The 21,093-nt window shown below is 32.5% G+C and overlaps 1 protein-coding gene across 1 annotated transcript in view; it reads left to right on the top strand.

Moving 5' to 3' along the window:
• Positions 1-21,093, top strand: part of LOC132718294 (dynein axonemal heavy chain 7-like) — an 89,691-nt gene that overhangs the window by 37,657 nt on the left and 30,941 nt on the right. The window contains 15 exon segments of the mRNA XM_060701983.1: positions 538-720; positions 1,301-1,612; positions 2,642-2,767; positions 4,820-5,017; positions 5,625-5,780; positions 6,308-6,476; positions 6,885-7,011; positions 7,332-7,548; positions 8,174-8,490; positions 8,902-9,043; positions 9,416-9,529; positions 9,930-10,048; positions 18,997-19,177; positions 20,041-20,270; positions 20,603-20,792. Coding sequence (XP_060557966.1) covers positions 538-720; positions 1,301-1,612; positions 2,642-2,767; positions 4,820-5,017; positions 5,625-5,780; positions 6,308-6,476; positions 6,885-7,011; positions 7,332-7,548; positions 8,174-8,490; positions 8,902-9,043; positions 9,416-9,529; positions 9,930-10,048; positions 18,997-19,177; positions 20,041-20,270; positions 20,603-20,792 — 2,781 coding nt within the window.

Raw genomic sequence — 21,093 nt, 5'->3', positions numbered from 1 at the left:
ATTAATAGGTGGTTCACTTACGGAGATAATTGGTAATTACTGGTTACATTTCCTGGAAAGCCGGTGGGTCAGTCACTGAGATATGACCAAAATATTTGTAAAAATAGGCATTAACACCAGAAAGTCAAACCAATGGAGCTATTTAACTACATTGTGTTAGGTCAGATAGCTTTGTAAAGAAGCATTCTAGCTAGCTTATGGAAGCATGTGTTAAAAAAGATTTAATGATTATGCAATTTTAAAAATGAACAAATTTGGTGGAAAATGACAACATCTCATTTCTATTTTAACTATTTGAAAATGCATTAATACTTTGAACAAAAATGTAATTAGTAAACACCTTGCAGGTTGCAAAACCTTGCAGGTTGCAAAAAGGGATGTTAAAATTTTGCAAAAAATGTGTACAGTAGTCAAATAAAAGGTAAAGAAATTTCAGTGAGGAGTGATGAGAATCTCAATAAGATTACTTTGATATTGAAATGCTATCTTTTCCTTTTCACATAACTACAATAAATGGTTGTTTTATTCTTTAAACAGACCCCAGACAGGAAGTGGCTGTTATTTGACGGTCCAGTTGACGCCATCTGGATTGAGAACATGAACACTGTGCTTGACGACAACAAGAAGTTGTGTCTGATGAGTGGAGAAATTATTCAGCTTGCTAACACAACTAACCTCATGTTTGAGCCCATGGATCTTGAGGTGGCCTCCCCAGCTACTGTAAGTCTAAATTTATTCTTGTGTCTCATTTTTGTGCTAAAGAAAGCAAAACATTGTACAAATTGTAACATGTAAACATATACTAGCCTTTAACATGTTGAATTTTGTAAACGGGATTGTCCATTTTCAATTTTGAAATGGTCCATTATCAAATGTAGGGATATCAGGATGGAAATTTTAATATTGGTCAGCATACAGTTGACAATATGGTCAGACTGCATGGATGTGCAAGTTTGTCCATCTACATGTATATATGCCTGTGTCCAGCTATATATTTGTGGTTTTGGCTCCAGTGCCTATGAATAAGAATAGTATTTAAAAAAAAAAGACACACACACTTGTTCCTAGTGAGAAATAAAAATTCAGGGCTGATAATAACTTTATATATAACTGAAGAATCCAAGTATAATTTTGAATTGCTTTCATTATTTATTCATATTTTTATTCAGACCCTGCTCAAATTTCCATGAAAAAATTTCATGAAATAAATAGCTTTGTTGATTTGGTAAAAGTAAACAAAATGGTTTTTTGTATGATATATTTCCATTTCATTAATATTTTATATTTATTCTGAAAACAGGTATCTAGATGTGGTATGATCTACATGGAGCCGTCAACACTCGGCTGGCGGCCGTTGGTTAAATCATGGCTTAACGACATGCCCTCGTCATTGAATGAATTATACAAGAGTACCGTAAATGACTTATTTGAGAGATTTTGTGACGCTTGTATACAACTAGTGAGAAAGGGAGGTGTAAAAGAACTTGCCCCGACAACAGATGCACAAGTTATAAAGGGTCTGATGAATCTGATGGACGTACAGATGGACGAGTTTAAAGACGAGGCGAAGATTTCACAAATGGAGGAAAGGGAGATAATGACTTGGCTGGAGGTAAAGCTTACCAAACTCACTCTCTTGTCTTTCTTTCTTTTTTTTTTTTTTGCGAATATTGAATTCATCATCAGGCCAATGTTTCATGTAAAAATGCTATTCTCTATAACTTGTTTTCAGTGTAATATAACATAATTATGTCATATATTTCCTCTGATCAATCAGTCGTTGAATTTATATATTATATTTTTGTTTTAATGTTATTTTCTGCGTTATGCCAAGTCTATTATTATTTGATTAAAACATGACCCATCAAACTGTGAATTTGTTTTGTTTTTGGAGGGTGGGGAGCGCAGGTTCTTACTTAATTATATCATGTTTTAGAAAGAATCTTCTGTTTGTTGTCATTATGATTTTATACTTAAATTAGACCTATAATTTATCTAGTAACGTTAATAGTAAAAAGATTGCTTAATTCCTTTTTTATAAAAAAATTTTTTAACTGTGTTAAACGGTAATAATACTTGATCGTTTTAAAAAAGTTTTAAATTTGGGGTTTTACAGGGGATCTTCTTTTTTGCCTGACCTGGGCATTGGTGGGTCTGTACAGATGAGGCGTGGGCAATTTGATAAAAATTTTCAAAAAAACTAATGTCGGTAAGTTGTACTGTTGTAACCCAAAAAGTGGTTGTAAAAATATAAAATGTGTAAAATTTAGGGAGAACTCAAATTAAAGAATGCCATGAAATTCTTGAAAATGGTTTTGTTTTGTTTGTTTTTTTTTTGTCAAAAAATGTATGATTTTTGCAAGTGTATATGTTTACTTTATTAGCAGAACTAATTTTTTGATAAATTTTAACAGTAAATTTAGACCTTTCCTTTTTTGTCAGAAAAAAAGTTGCGTTATTTGTATTTTTTTCAAATTTTACAAATAACTTAATATCTTTTTATAAATAACTTGTTATATAAAATCATGTAAAGAAATACCAGTTTATAAAAGATTTGGTGATTTTATCTTGCTTAAATTTGAAGCCCGTAGCATGTTGTGAGTTAGTATGTATTAAGATATATGTATTGTTTTGTCAACAGGGTGGTATGACAGAAGAGACAAGGATCAAAATCAGCTTGCCAGAGCTAGTGGAACCACCAATGAAACCTTACATGAACCCATTCCCACCTAAAGGTCGTATCTATGACTACAAATTTGTCAAAGAGGTAACGTAACATCCAATGTTTTAATATTTAACCCTTAACCTGCTATATTTCTATAATGGATCAGTCCAGCTTTGAATTTGAAACAGTCCATTCAAAGTTCAAGGGATTTCAATATCAAAATACAAAAGTTGAGCTGCCAACAGTATAGAGCCTGATTTTTTCATCCTTTATTTCCTATGTGGATATTTTAAAAGATATCACAATTGATTAAGTCTCAGTTAAGATGCAGTGGTCCAGTGTTAACACCATTTGATAACAAATTCAGGGGTTGCATTTTTTTCAACTCTATTTTACATAAAATTATCAAAATGTCGCGGACGAAAATAAACCAGATACGTGTAATGGTGCTTTGCATGCTAAAGACGCAGATGTTCCTGCTACATTGGTGTATTGTCTGTTGCACTGTCTGCCAATAGTATAATTACAACCTGTTGGAGCAAATCAAATATATAAGTATTTGGCGGCAATTACATAAATAAATTTATAAATAAACATATATCGAACAATAATACATTCAAACTTTATTCCCAAATTTATCCTAATAATAACTTGAATCTGTATAAATGAAATGTATGTGAAAATATACAAAAATAAACAAACAAAAAAACAGCCTGAATCTGTAGTGTAAGAATTATATGTAGGTTGTGAAAGTATATGAAAACTTTGCTTTATTTATAAAACAAGGCACCGAGAATGGGATCTTTCGGAACTATTAGTGTATGTAACCCCGTCACTTGTCAGAGTCAATGTCTGTGATATGTATATAGAACTCTTCTCTCTCTATGTCAATTTATTGATCATGATATGGTGTAATTAGTTTGTGTTAGCCATATGTGTAGGTCAATTACACGGCATATATATTTAAATATTGTGTCTTGTGTATACATAGCAATTTTTCATGGACATTTTATATAGAATCAATATTGAATATACATTTTGATTTTTTATGGACATTTTTAATATAGAATGAATATTGAATATTTATTTTTCATGGATGTTTAAAATATTGAATAAAGATTGAGTATACATTTCTATTTTTCATGTACATTTTATTTAACAAATATATATTGAATAAACATAATGATTTTTCATGGACGTTTTAAATATTGAATAAATGTTGAATATACATTTTGATTTTTCATGGATATTTTAAATATTAAAAAAGATATTTAATATACATAACGATTTTCATGGACATCTTTATTATTAAATAAATATTGAATATACATTTCGAATTTTCATGGATATTTTAAATATTGAATGAATATTGTTATTTCTACACCAACTTTGACTTTTTAATACACATTTCTTCAAACTTAAGAAAATGTATTTTGTTCATAATGTACATAATTTATAGACTTAATATTTTGAGAAGATATTTGTTTGTTCATATAGAATATTGTTGAGACATCAAAAATTTATAAATTTGTTTTGATATTTCTAATTGATATGCTTGGGAATAAATGCAACTCCATTTTATTTGATTTTCATATTCATTTTGATGTCGTAAATGTATTTTGATAGTGAAAGTGAATTTTTTATTCACTTAAAATTATTTTAATCCTAGACTGTTATTTTTAGATTCTATGTATAAATATATCAATGTCATACATGTTTGTTTAGCACTAATTTTTTATTTCTCTCAGGTTTTTGACTATTTATATTTTAATGTAAAAAGTAAGAAATGATTGAAAATAAAAGAAAAAAGCTTGAACATTTATTGTATTAATTTTATAAAAAAAAATGCGTGTTTTAAATTTTGATTCTGTAACTTACATTGATTAATACTTTTAGGAAGTCTTAGCTTTTTTGTAGAAAAAATAGAAAAGCTAAAAGTATCCGGGAGGAAAATATAAATTTATAGTAATCACAAAATTTTATCACTTGTTTGTTGTGATTATTGTTAGATAACCGTATGTGTTGTACAAAATTTTTACAATTTGCCAGACAGTTCAGTTTTAGATATATCTCTTATAAAAGACATAAAACTATTCTAGAATAAGGCACGTAGGTCTGTATAAGGGTTATTTATTATATGACGATTGTTTGTAGGGAGCTGGCAAATGGGTACCATGGACCGAGGAGTTAAAGGACTCACCACCGATCCCGAAAGACGTCATGTTTAACGAGATCATTGTGCCGACGGTGGATACAGTACGTTACACGTACATCATGAACTTGCTAGTACAGCATGGTAAAGCTTGCCTGTTTGTCGGACCCACTGGTACCGGAAAGAGTGTCTATATTACTGTAAGTTTATACAAATTAAAAAAAAGAAATTTTTTTAAAAATTGCGAAAAATTTAATAACTTTTTATCCCATGGGTATCCAGTGGAAATCTAAGATGATTAATCCATTTATCTGCACCAAGGTTTAAGATCTCAAAAAAAAAAAAAAATACAAAGGTTTAAAATTGAATATCAATAAAATGGTTATTCAATTGTCATCTATGGTGAGTTAGTCCTTTCTTTCCATTAAAGTTTTAAATTTTTCCAACAAATTAACCATTGTATAAAACATATATATTGTTGCCTTTGTGGCTGTTTGCTTGAGGTTCCTAACTTTGAATCAGTTGTGAGTTTTATTCCCACCAAGGATAGTTATTTTTATAATACGAGGAAGCAATTCAGCTAATGTACCCATGAGCATGTTGGAAAATCACATAAATTTATACATTATAAATCAATCAGTTTGCCAATGAATGGTTCTATTTTTTTCCTTTGGTACTATCAAGTTGTACAATCTAAAGGGACATATGGCACACGGCCGCCATCCTTACAATGCAATTCATTCATAAAAGGCGCATAGTACAGTATTATACCTTTCCTTACATAGTTCCACATTTTGTATTTTCTAGGATTTCTTACTTCACAAGCTTGACAAGGAAATGTACAAACCGAACATCATCAACTTCTCGGCTCAAACGAGTGCCAACCAAACACAGAATATTATCATGTCCAAGCTAGACAAGAGGAGAAAAGGTGTCTATGGTCCACCACTGGGCAAGAAAGCTGTAAGTTGTTGTTGTTGTTGTTGTCAACACCAATCTGATAATGTTATTTTTACAACATCTGTATATTTAGCTAGTTTGTTGAAAAAGATATTGATTTTGAGTGTTTTGTTGTAGAAAAATTTTGAGTGCATAGATGCTGAGTAATGCATGGTTTGAGTTCAGATGTGCAGTAATGTAATCAAAATAGGTCATTATGCCTGCATTTTGAATTACAAAACATTTTAACAGTGCACTATACATTACTGTACTAGAATACGTGAACAATGGATATCTGTTTCCATTCTTAGCTATAAAAATAGGAAAAGAACTGATTTGAATATGATGAATTACATTGAGTGGAGATGTACTTTCCATTAATGAATGATCTTAATCTAAAAAAAGTAAAATCTCAAAATTGTTAGCTGAATGACACATTAACAGAAATGTACATGTAACTTACAGCCATAGGGTTAATTTACTTCAGTGCATTAGTGATAACGGATAAACTATAAGGAACAGAACTTTATTTCACCATTTATTTGATACAGATCGTGTTTGTTGATGACTTGAACATGCCACTACTAGAGCAGTTTGGAGCCCAGCCGCCAATTGAGTTATTACGTCAATGGTTAGATCACTGGACATGGTATGATCTTAAGGATGTTGTACCACTCAAACTGATTGACATCCAGCTTATTGCTGGCATGGGACCACCTGGTATGTAACTTTGTCACTTTTGTCATATATTAACCATAAATCTGCTTGAGGTAATGGTTAATAGGGACTGATGGGGGTATTCATATTGAGACGCTACAGGTAAAATTCTTAAACTGTCGCAAAACAAACTACATCAAAAGTATTTGCCTTAATCAAGTTTTTAAATGGCCTTGTCGAGCTTTTATTTTTGGAACTGTCCAAAATCAATTTTGGGGATATCAAGATAAAAATTTAGAGTTAGCCAGGCAATATGTGTGCAAACTGGCCTGGCTTTAGGCTAATTACAGTAGAATATTGTATACAAGACTTTCCTACTCATACATTCTTATTACTTGATTACCTTTTTATACAATACAAGAATTATCATTTTATACAATACAAGAATTATCATACATTATCATATTACAGGTGGAGGTCGTAACCCTGTCACACCAAGATTTATCCGCCATTTTAACATGGTGACAATTAATGAGTTTGACGATGATGCTATGAATACTATCTTCAGAAAGATCATGGACTGGCACATCTCCTCCAGGTAACATTTTAACTAAATACTGCAAAATCATTATTTTTTGTGAGGAACTAATTTTCGTGATTTTCGTGGATAGATCAATCCACTAATATAAGATCTAACAAAATTTGTTTGCGTCGGCTATAAGATTGTTTTGCATTACATTATTTACATTTTACCTTTGGAAGAAATAAACAGTCCACGAATTTAAGAACCCACAAAAATGTTCCTATCAGTATGACTTAAATTTACCCAAGTAATTCCGAAATATGAGTCTTTGATTGGTTAAGTAATATACATGTATTGGCATAATTACATGAGGTCATTTATCTTTTTTCTAACAGGGGATTCAGTAATGAGTTTAAACCATGTATAGACCAGATTGTACAGGGCACACTGCATGTGTACAAGGAGGCCATGAACCAACTGTTGCCCACCCCAGCCAAGTCCCATTATCTGTTTAACACACGTGACTTCGGCAGAGTTATCCAAGGTGTTCTACTCTCAACACCGGAGACCATGGAAGAACCAGCTTCTATGAAGAGACTGTGGGTCCACGAGGTAACATATTTGTTATAAAACTATCTTATTAAGGATGATTATGACAAAAGCTTAATTATTTAATTTGCTCTACAAATCCCTCCTTCAGAATAATAATATAATAATCACTACAGTGATGTTTTGTCTGTAAATTGCTGTAGTAGTTATGATTGTAAAATTACAGTAATAACTTAATAGCAGTTTGCACTGATCTGCTTGAGCATAAGTGATGAATATATATGAATTTAACTAAGCCAGCAGTTTAGCATATGATTTATCAATCATTGCAAAAGAAGCAATTTATTTAATAATTAATTGATAATATTGATATTCTTCATGCATGTGAATGTAATTTGCATTTAATATGTTACCCTTTTCTGCATAGTGCATGACGTAAAAAAGCACTCTAAGTCTTTCTCCACCAGTACAGCTGGAAAGTTGACAATTTGACCTAAACAGTGTTGGTGTAACTTAAAACCCTCTATGCAACTCCATGCATCCACCCCTATAAAAATTCTATTTTGTTTCTATGAAAGAATTTGTTTCGATCATTCATTATGTTTATTTTGTGAGATATATATATATATATATATATATATATATATATATATATATATATATGTATATATTTAACGTGTTTATTCAGGTTTTCCGTGTATACTATGACCGTCTGGTGGACGACAAGGATAGAGACTGGTTATTTAACTTTACTAGAGAAACATGTAAGGAGAAATTACGTGAAGATTTCGATCAGCTGTTTATTCATTTGGATTTTGACAATGATGGTAAAGTGACGGAGGACGACCTCCGTAGTTTGGTGTATTGTGATTTCGCTGACCCTAAATCAGACTCTAAACATTACGTTGAAGTGAGAGATCTTGAACAATTACGTCACGTTGTTGAGGGATACCTTGACGAGTTTAACAACATGAGCAAGAAACCAATGAACCTTGTACTCTTTAGGTGAGTGGGGCTTTTTTTGTGGTTTTTTTTTTCAATCTGAACTTTATCAGTATTCTATTTTATATTAAACTATAGATAGCAATACTCAAGTTCTTGGTCTTTCTTCTGATGGAGTAACTAGTGAAACCGAACATGTCTTTCAATGTTCATCATCTCTTTATTGATGCCATCAAAATACTGTACCCACTGTTGCAGAATTGGCTATTATAAGGGATGTACCTTAAGCATAAAGACACTGATATTTATTTACGTCCAATTATAGAATCCAGAAACATACAGAATTCAGAAACTCTCTTTAAGAAACTGCCTGCAACTTAATGAATGGCAAAACATAGTACTAACATTTTACCAAAACAATAAGAAAAGTTGCCAATAATATATATGAGGGAACAATAATTTTTTCTACTTCAGGTTCGCAATTGAACATGTGTCAAGAATTGCCCGTATTATAAAACAGCCACGTAGCCACGCCTTGTTAGTGGGTGTGGGAGGTTCTGGCAGACAGTCAGTAACTAGACTGGCTGCACATATGGCAGATTATGACCTGTTCCAGGTATGTTTACCTTTTTCTTTGTAATTGTAAGTTTAGTTTTCAATGAGTTTATGTTTTCATTTGAGAGAAAGGATAGTTCTTGTCATGAATATGAAAGGATAGTTATTTAAATTACGTACATCGAGTAATCTTTTATGTACATACAGGGACAATATACTTGTTGCAGTAGATAGAAAACTAATCTTTTTCTGCCATTTATTACCTTTCTGCCAAAAAATTTTGTAGAGAACAATTTCTATGGGTGTTATGTAGAACTGGGTATATTTTTCATTAAAGTTTGCATGAGTCTGTAAAATAAGTCAGACATTAAAATTGAACAATTTAAATGGAAATGATATACGTTGTTGTAAATAATATGATTAATATTTGCAGGTCGAGATTTCTAAATCGTACACATCAGTTGAATGGCGTGAAGATTTAAAGAGGATATTAAGGAAGGCCACAGAGACAGATAATCATGCTGTGTTTTTGTTCTCCGATACACAGGTTAGTTGCTTATTATTTCATGACAATTGTTGACATTAAAATTTAGTGTTCCGATACACAGGTAAGTGGGTAATGCAACAGTTTGTTTTTTTAGAAAATAGTAAATTACTTACTAAAAGGAATTTGTATTAATTAGAAAAAATGGCAATGGAACTTATATTTTGTATGAAAATAAATATTGGGGGTTTATTTTTTTGTTGTATTTCAAAGAAAAGGTTGAAATGTTTTTTTGCACAAGTTAAATTCTTTGTTCATATACACTTTATAATATATGGGAACTCCTAATCAAACTGGAAAAAAAACATTCTTTGTAATTATTGACATGTACTGATGAGCTCTTTTGTTACTGTTGTTGCAATTTATTTTGAATTCATTTTTGTACCTAATTTTTTTTTTTTAGATTAAACAAGAGTCATTCCTTGAAGATATAAACAATTTACTAAATGCTGGTGAAGTTCCTAACTTGTACCCATTAGATGAGAAACAAGAAATTTGTGAGAAGATGAGACAGCTAGACAGGTAAATTATATACATCTTTGTCTTCATTATAGATCTTTGTCTTCAGTTAAGATCTTTGCCTACAATATAGATCTTTGTCTACAATTAAGATTTTTGTCTACAATATAAATCTTTGTCTTCAATTAATATCTTTGTCTTTATTATAGATCTTTGTCTCGAATATAGATTTTTGTCTTCAATTTAGATCTTTGTCTTCAATTTAGATCTTTGTCTTCAATTAAGATCTTTGTCTACATTTAAGATTTTTGTCTTCAATTAAGATCTTTGTCTTCAATATAGATCTTTGTCTACAATGCTACAATATAGATCTTAGTGTGCAATTAAGTTCTTTGTCTTCCTTTAAGATCTTTGTCTACAATGAAGATCTTTGCCAAAAATATTCAATATAGCTTTTAGTCTTTCATATTTACTACGAACTTGGACAGAAAAACTTCTTGATCATAAAAAGTTTGCAGCATTGCACAACACTAAGGCAACTGAACCAAACTTTCATATATATATATATACAGTACTGGCCACGCGAAACCCGCAAAAGTCGCGTTATGCCGCGAGTGTAGTCTATGTCGCGACGGGACACTTCGCGGTAAAACATCGCCGCGTGCAAGTTCGCCGAATTTCACGGCGGTTCACGAAAAATCGCCGCGATTTATCGCCGTAATTTACGGCGAATCTTCAGCAATAATTGTATTAGAAAGTACTACTTGGTCATTTCCGTGGTCTTTAATTTCTAAAACTTTAAAAAAATCTTGTAAATGTCATGTATATTTATAAATATTTAGCATTTGAACATGTACAGCGTATACATTTTGTATACTAAAACAAAGCAATCAGGTGCTGGTGAAAATTAATTAACAATAAAACGAGATTGAAATTACAAAAGGTAAAAAATTTACTACATCAAAGAACGCACGATAACAAATTGTCCAATTGTTATTTTGATAATAATACAAATGTAATTAAAATCCATTGTTTACTTTCGCACATATTCTATTTTTAGAACAATGCAAAGCGACATTTAGCACCGATTCACAGGTGTAACTAATTATTACGTCTTATACGCTAATTATGATTGTTGAAAATTGTAAATTGTAGCAGCGGGGATTCTGTCATAAAATTGACCGAAAAAATAATTTTTTGGAAGCTGTGGTCCTTTCATATGCATTATTGTTTTGATAGCAGACACAAGTATTGCACAATATCTTCAAGATCATAAAAATGTAAATAAAATATCACAATCAAAATGCACTTACGATTAATAATATGTCAATAATTGACACAATCAATATCCAACATTTTTTTTTACTTGAGCAATAATTAAACATGTGTAATCATTCCTTGACAAAAAGAAATATGACAGTTTTTTTCTGATATATAAAAAAGAGGTGGAAGTCAATCGAGTGTCGGCATTTCTTTGATGATTCGGCAACAACTACAGGTGTGTAAACATCAAAGATTCACAGATTCTTCAGAAGAGCCGACCAGTCATTTGTCAGAGGTCATTTCGTGTGTAAATTTTGTATTTATTTTTTAACAATGGAAACATTATATAACTTTTATTTATGGATGCTTCTTTTTGCGCGAGTGTTTTTGTGTCTTTTAGCGCTATGGAATTTCAACAATCGGCGATAATTTTCGGTAACTAACAATTAAATATTTTAACATTTTTAAAACAGGGGTGCAAATATCCGCCATTCAGAAATTATAGGAGACAAATCTTGCGTGTGTTATTTTTTACAGACGTGTAATTTGACCATGCTTGAATTTATGTCTTATGTAACGTTTTCAATATGGGGATACATTTAGAAATGAACAAGTTAATGTCGTATCAATTATGTATCTTTTTATGTAACTAAATATCTTTTTACACATATATTATATTTATATCTCTACTTTAAACTCAATATGTATCCCCCCTAAAAAATATTTTTACACGTGTACATGTACACTATTTACCTGCCGATGGAGCCGCATACTTGTACGGCGTCGCATTTATACATTGAATTTGAGGTCATGATTCCGCCATTCATGGAAAGTTTTAACGGTGTTATTTGATTTCGCCGTGGTTATTTATATTTGCTGTTGGCATCAAAGATAAATAGAGAAAGGGCATTTTAGCATTACAAGATTTTCTTGATACAACTTCATGTAGATCTTCTAATTAATTTTCGTACTTGTACATGTATATCTGGTTTCAAGTTCACAGAGTACAATTATAAATAGATCTACATTTATTATACAAATGAACATGTATTATTCCCCGCGAATCACGGCAAATGTTCACGGCAAAATCGCCGCGAGTTGAATTCGCGGCAATTGTCTCAAGTTGCCGCGAATTCACTCGCGTTTTAAAGCATGACAGTTCGCCGCGAATACGCGAATTGTGCGGGTTTCGCGTGTCCAGTACTGTATATTAACACAATTTGCTTTCAAAGCTTAATAAAATTGCATTACCCTTACTTGACGGACAAGGTAGAAATCATAAAAATATTCATACAATAAATTCTAATGCATCTTCTAAAACTTTGTAGTTGGTAGTTTTAATCTGATAGAGCAATAACTGTTTTATGAATGTCAAGATAAATATGTTTATTGGAGGAGATATTGGAATAGTTTAACTCTGTCTTTAGTGATACTTGTATCAGCTACATATATTTTTAAGGTTATTTATATAATTTTTGCTGAAATAATAGAATAGCACGACAGAAGGCGAACGAGTAAGTAACTATTGGCACATTTATCGTAAATCTGTGATAACGTACACTCGTTATTCTGTCAATTGTGACTCGGAGTGAATCAATTTGTACATTCAATTTCAGATGTCTTTATTGTTATTTTTTTCAATGCATGATAATGTCATTTTTCTTTTCAAAACAGGTGAAAATTGTCTTTTAGTGGTCAAAGTTTATTGTACGATGGTGAATTATTTTTATCGTGAATGTGAACGTTTTTCATTTCATCGTTGACGTAAAGTGGTATTTTTTTTTGTGTTAAAAAAGCTGTACAAAGCTTTAGAATCAATGATGTTTCCTATTTTTGATGTCTTGTGAAAAACATGCATTTTTCTTAGCTTATCAAATTGTTGATCATGTAAAATTGAGCTTTTTGAATTACAGTTCATTTTAATGATATGATGTTATGTATATTAGACAGTCGTTATGAAATTGATAAACATAGCTTTACTGAAAATTTGGATAAATTTTGGTAAGATACAGCAGGTATATTATTCAGGCAATCATTTGTGTAAGTTTGTCATATAAGAACTTATTATTATACATGTTTTGAAGATGATCTGTTGTATAGATTGGTGAAGAAAAATAAGGAAAAAACAAAACATACATAACATATTTTAATTATTCTACTGAAGATGGCTATCTAAACATTTATTATTGTCCCCCGCCTTTTCGAAGAAAAATGGGGGATATAGAAATAGGCTCCGTCCGTCTGTCTGTCCGTCCGTCTGTCCGTCTGTCACACTTTCATGTCCGGTCCATAACATTGTCATTTATGAAAGGAATTTGAAATAACTTGGCACAAATGTTTATTATAATAAGACGATGTGTCATGCGCAACAACCAGACCCCTACCTCCAGGGTCAAGGTCACACTTGCTCATTCAATGTCAAAATTGCCTATTTGAGGGTATATGTCGTGTCCGGTCCATAACTTTCTTATCTATGAAGGGATTTTGTAAATACTTGCCATAATTGTTCACAATAATCAGACGATGTGTCATGCGCAAAAACCAGTCACCTACCTTCAAGGTCAAGGTCACACTTGGAGGTCAAATATTAACATAGTCTGTTACAGGGTATATTTCGTGTCCGGTCCATAACTTTCTTATCTATGAAGGGATTTTGTAAAATACTTGCCATAATTGTTCACAATTATCAGACGATGTGTCATGCGGAAAAAAGCAGTCACCTACCTTCAGGTCAAGTTCAACACTTGGAGGTCAAATATTAACATAGTCTGTTACAGGGTATATTTCATGTCCGGTCCATAACTTTCTTATCTATGAAGGGTTATTGTAAATACTTGCCATAGTTGTTCATAATAATCAGACGATGTGTCATGCGCAAAAACCAGTTGCCTACCTTCAACGTCAAGGTCATACTTGGAGGTCAAATATTAACATAGTCTGTTACAGGGTATATTTCGTGTCCGGTCCATAACTTTGTCATTTATCAAAGGAATTTGAGATAACTTGGCACAAATGTTTGTTATAATAAGACGATGTGTCATGCGCAACAACCAGACCCGTACCTTCAGGGTCAAGGTCGTACTTGTTCATTCAAGGTCAACATTGTCTATTTGAGGGTTTATGTCGTGTCCAGTCCATAACTTTCTTATCTATGAAGGACTTTTGTAAATACTTGCCATAATTGTTAACAATAATCAGATGATGTGTCATGCGCAAAAACCGGTCACCTACCTCCTAGGTCAAGGTCACACTTGGAGGTCAAATACTTACATAGTCTGTTACAGGGTATATTTTGTGTCAGGTCTATAATTTTTTCATAGATCAAAGGATTGTGAAAATACTTCGCACAAATAGTCACTATAATAAGAGGATGTGTCATGCGCAACACCTGCATCCCTACCTCCAAGGTCAAGGTCACACTTAGAGGTCAAAAATTAACATAGTCTGTTATAGGGTATATTTTGTGTTGAATCTAGAACTTCTTCATAGTTCAAGGGATATTGAAATAACTTGGCACAAATAGTCACAATAATAAGATGTTATGTCATGCACAACACCTGCTCCCCTACCTCCAAGGTCAAGTTCACACTTAGAGGTCAAAGCTTAACATGATAGATTTTTAAATTCCGTGTTTCATTTTATTTTTTTAACAAATTTATTGTTACATTTGCAGATCCAGCATTGATCATAATTTTGGACTGAATGTCCTGAGATCCATACCTCAATCTTTTGAAATAGCACAATTTTATGCTTCATATAAAACTCCCGGGGCGGGGGACGTTGGTAACTCTGTTACAAATTCTTGTATGAAATATAAACAAGGGAGGTAATTTGTATGTAATGATATAACTTTAAAATAATACAGGGAGGCAATTTGTAAGTAATGATCCGAATGTATGATAATATGGGGAGGTAATTTGTTAGAAATTATAACACTGTATTATGTATACCACATGGAAGTAAAGGGAAGTAACTTGTAAAAATAAAGAGAATACTGATTTATACAGAAATAATAAAGGGAGGTAATTTGTTCCAAAAACTAATAACTTTATGATTATATAATATAGGTTGGCCAAAAAACGAGCAAAAGAGGAGTAAGTACAGAGATTGTTGTCATCTAAAATATAAATAATATTTATATATCAGAAATTTGAAAATGTTTATTTCAGTATTTTAGATCACAGAAAAAATGTAAAAAAAAATTATTTGAAAATTGGAATTTTATAATCAAATGATAAGTGATCAAAAACTAAGTAAACTTAAACAATCTTCATAACAATATTGGCTGTTGGACATATTTTTCGTAAACAATATTTATTGTTAAAAAATGAATCTTCTTAAAAAAATAAGATTTTTTATTGTATGGCATATATTGAAAATAAAATAAATTATAATAAAATGACAACAACAACAACAACAACAAAATCTCCACTATTAGGTCAGTGCGTCACCAGACAGAGTTGTTAATGTTAGAGTAAGTGATTGTTGATTTGGATAGTGTTGTATGTGCAAGGTTTTGACTGGCATGTTACACTACATTACTGTATTTATGAGCACTCCATGTTGTTATGTTACCCCAGAAATTTGACCTTTATCTAAAGATACCCAAAAAAATGGACCAGTCTCATAGCAAATCAATGTCTAAAATAGTTTTGAAGATGTACAATGTGTTTAAGATAGTGTATGAAGAGGTATGAATCATTTTTGATGCCCCCCATTTATATCTAGGGGTATATAAATTTGCTGATTTCTGTTCATCCATAACAAAGTCTGTAGACTTCAAAATAGTGGAATATAGGGCTGAATGCTCATTTCTGAAACAATTTTTTGCAAGTTATGAATGCATGTTTGTATTAAACATTGAAAATTTTACATCACCTTAATGCATGAAGAGAATTTGTTTGCCAAAAAGTCCTAGCATGACAACCCTACTGAGAGATTTGTGTGACAGACTTTTAAGTGAAATTGTGTATGTTGTAGTGAAGTTATGTCAGTATTACAGTGAACTGCACCATCGTGTCACACATTATGAAATTTTGTTCAGTGATTGTGTCACTCATTATGAAAACTTTGTTCAGTGATTGTGTCACACATTATGACATTTTTTTCAATGATTGTGTCACAAATTATGAAATTTTGTCCAGTGATCGTGTCACAAATTATTATATGACATCTTTTTCAGTGATCGTGCCACAGCTATTCCTATTGATGATTGTGTTATTGTTCAGTGATCCTGTCACAAATTATGAAAATGTTATTTTGTAATTATGTCACACATTATGACATTTTGTTCAGTGATAATAGATTGTGTCACAATTATGATGTCATGTTCACCAAGACAGCATGCTCAGCCCCAGCACATTTATTTTTTCAACTTGTTCACTGTAAAATGATAAATAAAACAAGTGACAGTGAAATGTTATTAAATTTTGACATACTGTCAGAAATTGTTATTGATTTTTAAAAAAACAATTTTTAGCTCACCTGAGCTTGCTCAGTGAGCTTTTAGGATCGGTGAATGTCCGTCGTCCGTCGTCCGTCGTCCGTCCGGCCGTCCACAATTACTTGTGAACACTCTAGCGGTCGCAGTTTTGCCTCAATCATCATCAAACTTGGTCAGGATGCTTATCTAGTTGAAAGCTCGGATGAGTTCGAACATGGGTCATCTCGGATGAAAAACTAGGTCACAAGAGCTAAAAATAGAAAAACCTTGTGAACACTCTAGAGGTCACATTTTTGACCCAATCATCATCAAACTTGGTCAGGATGTTTGTCTAGGTGATAGCTTGGATGAGTTCGAACATGGGTCATCTCGGATGAAAAAGTAGGTCACAGGAGCTATAAATAGAAAAACCTTGTGAACACTCTAGTGGTCACATTTTTGAACCAATCATCATCAAACTTGGTCAGAATGCTTGTCTAGTCAATTGCTTGGATGAGTTCGAACATGGGTCATCTCTGATGAAAAAACTAGGTCACAGGAGCTAAAAATAGAAAAACCTTGTGAACACTCTAGTGGTCACATTTTTGACCCAATCATCATCAAACTTTGTCAGGATGCTTGTTTAGATAATAGCTCGGATGAGTTCGAATATGGGTCATCTCGGATGAAAAACTAGGTCACCGGAGCTATAAATAGAAAAACCTTGTGAACACTCTAGTGGTCACATTTTTGCATCAATCATCATCAAACTTGGTCAGGATGCTTATCTAGTTGATAGCTTGGATGAGTTCGAACATGGGTCATCTCGGATGAAAAAGTAGGTCACCAGAGCTAAAAATAGAAAAACCTTGTTAACACTTTAGCGGTCACATTTTTGCATCAATCATCATCAAACTTGATCAAGATGCTTGTCTAGGTGATAGCTCGGATGAGTTCGAACATGGGTCATCTCGGATGAAAAACTAGGTCACAGGAGCTAAAAATAGAAAAACCTTGTTAACACTCTAGTGGTCACAATTTTGACTCAATTGTCATCAAACTTGGTCAGGAAACTTGTCTAGGTCATTGCTGGGAATAAATCGAACATGGGACATTTCGGATGAAAACTAGGTCACAGGAGCTAAAAATAGAAAAAATCTTGTTAACACTCTAGTGGCTACTGTTGTGATCCAAATATTCTGTTAATTGGTCTGAAAGTTTGTTTTGATGATTTCTAAGTCAAGTTCTAACATGGGTCATCTTGGATGAAAAAACTAGGTCACACCGCCCCAAATATGGAAAAAACCTTGTTAACATTCTAGTGGTCACATTTTCGACTCAATTATCATCAAACTTGGTCAGGATGTTTGTCTAGGTAATTGCTTGGATGAGTTCGAAATCGCATGTGAAACTAGGTCACCGGAGCTAAAAATAGAAAAATCTTGTTAACACTCTAGTTGCTACTGTTTTGATCCAAGTATCCTGGAAATTGGTCTGAAAGTTTGTTTTGATGATTTCTAGGTCAAGTTTGAATATGTGTCACCTGGGTAAAAAACTAGGTCGCACTGCTCAAATATGGATAATCCTTGTTAACACTGTAGTGGTCACATTTTTGACTCACCTGTCATGAGACTTGGTCAGAATGCTTGTCTAGGTAATTGTTTAGATGAGTTTGATAATTCAGGTGAGCGATCTAGGGCCATCATGGCCCTCTTGTTATAGTATTCATTTCATGCAGATATTATTATTATCATTCTAAGATTTTTGCATTGCTCTTCATATAGTTTCATTAATTTAGGTCATATTTTTAGGACTGATATTAAATTATATTAATATGCATGTCGAGACAGAGGTCATATTTTGCATACTTTAAGTTGGTTGTAATCATTTTCAAAATTTGACAATTTTATATATATATATGACTTAAAAACCATTTTTGAGACAGCAGAAAATTAATTGAATTATAAAAATATGAAGAGAATAAAGAGGCAGGGATAAATAAAATACAATAAAGTCTGAGTCTCAGGAGACCGAAATTTAAATTTGAATTATCCGATTCTGATTGATTTGTCTGTGTTTATATAAGTTATACAATATGTAAATTTGAACTCTGTTATGAATACATACAATTTACAATGCTTATCTGTTTTGCAGTGCCAGATTCAGGACTTTTGTATAAGTCTCCAAGATTAGATAGTGTCGGGGATTTCATTGATTTTGCTCACCGAAAGTTATCCTCGCTATAATCTTTCCATATATAAGAGCATGGAAGTCTTGTGTTTGGTGTTTGGATTAAATTTTACGGATATTTTTCTGAATATTTCAGACAACGTGAAAAATCAAAACAGACCGATGGATCGCCGATCGCATTGTTTAACATGTTTGTACAGCGTGTCAGAGATCAGTTACATATTTGTCTCGCTATGAGTCCTATTGGAGAGGCTTTCCGTAACAGACTAAGGAAGTTCCCCTCACTTGTTAACTGTTGTACAATTGATTGGTTCCAGGTAAATTTTAGATTACATATTTTACTAGTAGAGTGTAAAATTTTGACCCCCCGACGTGATTTAGTCTTATGAGTGATAAGTCTTATAGACAAGTAGATTGGAACTACAAAAATATTTTCCAATTTAGAATACAATTTATTAGAAGAAATGGTTATATAAACTGTTGGTTATTTCTTTATGAGTGACAGTTTGTGAATGTAATATGTGATGTTGTCAATAAATAAGTTCATATCATCAACTTAGTACAGTAATGGGTTAACTCCCATTAAAATTAAAAGGAGTTAAGCCACTAAGGTAACAATATACTGATTACAAGTTGAGCATCTTTTTCATAAGACACAAAGATATTTGTGTATGATTTCTTTTGTGTTGTTGTGTGTTTGTTGTTTTCAATTAAAAAGATGAATTTAAAAAGACGAATTAAGAATACTGTCAAAAAAAATCAAAAGTTCCTGTATAATTTGATTACAATAGGCAATAAAACAAGACCTGTGCCATTAGTATAAGGTTAGGGCAGGTCGAGCTGCAAGTTGATGCAATCATACCTGACTCTTGCAATGTTTGCTGTAATACATATTTTGATATTGAAATCCCTTAAACTACCAGTTAATAGACTATTCCAAATTCAAAGCAAGCCTCATGATTATAAAACTTCTTTCTGAGTTCCATCTCAAATCTCAGGATTTTCATTGGTTAGTGTACATTCTGATACAGTTTCTGACCAATCAAATACCTGAGATCTGAGTTTGAGCTTGACCTCGAGGCCTGGACTTGTTAATTATAGAATTTAAGCACAGTAAAGATTATGCTATAATAAAGGTGAATGACTTGATCAAGTGTAAATGACACAAGTTTCCTTGCAGTCATGGCCAGAAGATGCTTTACAAGCTGTGGCGTCACGTTTCCTCGAGGAGGTCGAGATGGACGAGGACGAGAGACAAGGATGTATTGACATGTGTAAATCCTTCCATACATCTACACGTGAACTTTCAGAAAGATTCTTCCTCGAACTGGAGAGACATAATTATGTGACACCCACGTCCTATCTTGAGTTGATTAACACCTTTAAATCTTTGCTGGATGTTAAACGAGGGTAAGTCGAAAGAATATGACATTTCTTGGGGGGGTTTTTTATTACTGTAGAGAATTAAGATTTGTAATCTAAGAATTGGCCTAGTAGTTAAGGTGTCTGCCTCTCAACCCAGGAATCATGGGTTCGAGTCCTAATTGGGCCACAATCATGTTTCTTCGTGTGACACCAGTACTGGTTGGTTCCAGAAAGAGGACTCAAAAGTGATTGATATAAGTTGCAAGAACTTGTTTCGCAATCGAACTTAAATAAATTTCCTGTTTCTATTGCTTTCGACTGCTCTGTCTTTCCCAGAATCTTTTTTCATTGTTCATATTCTACGTTTTTTTCTCTAGTGATGTAATGAAGCAGAAAAAGAGATACGAGATCGGTTTAGAAAAGCTAGCATCAGCTGGTTCCCAGGTATCGGACATGCAGAAAGAGCTGATAGATCTACAACCCCAGCTGATCACCGCAAGTAAAGATGTAGACGAGATTATGGTTATCATTGAACGAGATTCTATTGAAGTTGCTAAAGTAGAGAAGGTACGTTGCTATTCTTAGTGGTGATGTGCGATGATGGGGCGCAGAAAGATTTGCTTTGTTGTCCTTCTCGCTGTCATACTGTTTGTTTGTAAACTGACACAAAACAGTGGAATGTAGGGGTGTCCATGTCCTATGGACACATTTCTAGTTCTATTATATAAGTTGATTCTTTATAAATAATGTAACTTGTCTATAAAAAAAAAAAGCAGAAAATAATTCTATTCTAAGCTCAAAAATGATTTTATACTTCTAGATGTAAAAAAGTAGAATTTTGCTGTTAAATGGTTCTGTAAAAATAAAG

Source organism: Ruditapes philippinarum, unplaced genomic scaffold (genome assembly GCF_026571515.1).
Source record: "Ruditapes philippinarum isolate M1 unplaced genomic scaffold, ASM2657151v2 ctg1573_1_1_1_1, whole genome shotgun sequence".
NCBI lineage: Eukaryota > Metazoa > Mollusca > Bivalvia > Venerida > Veneridae > Ruditapes > Ruditapes philippinarum.
The sequence above is the reverse complement of the archived record's forward strand: the minus strand, read 5'-3'. Positions and strand labels throughout refer to the sequence as shown.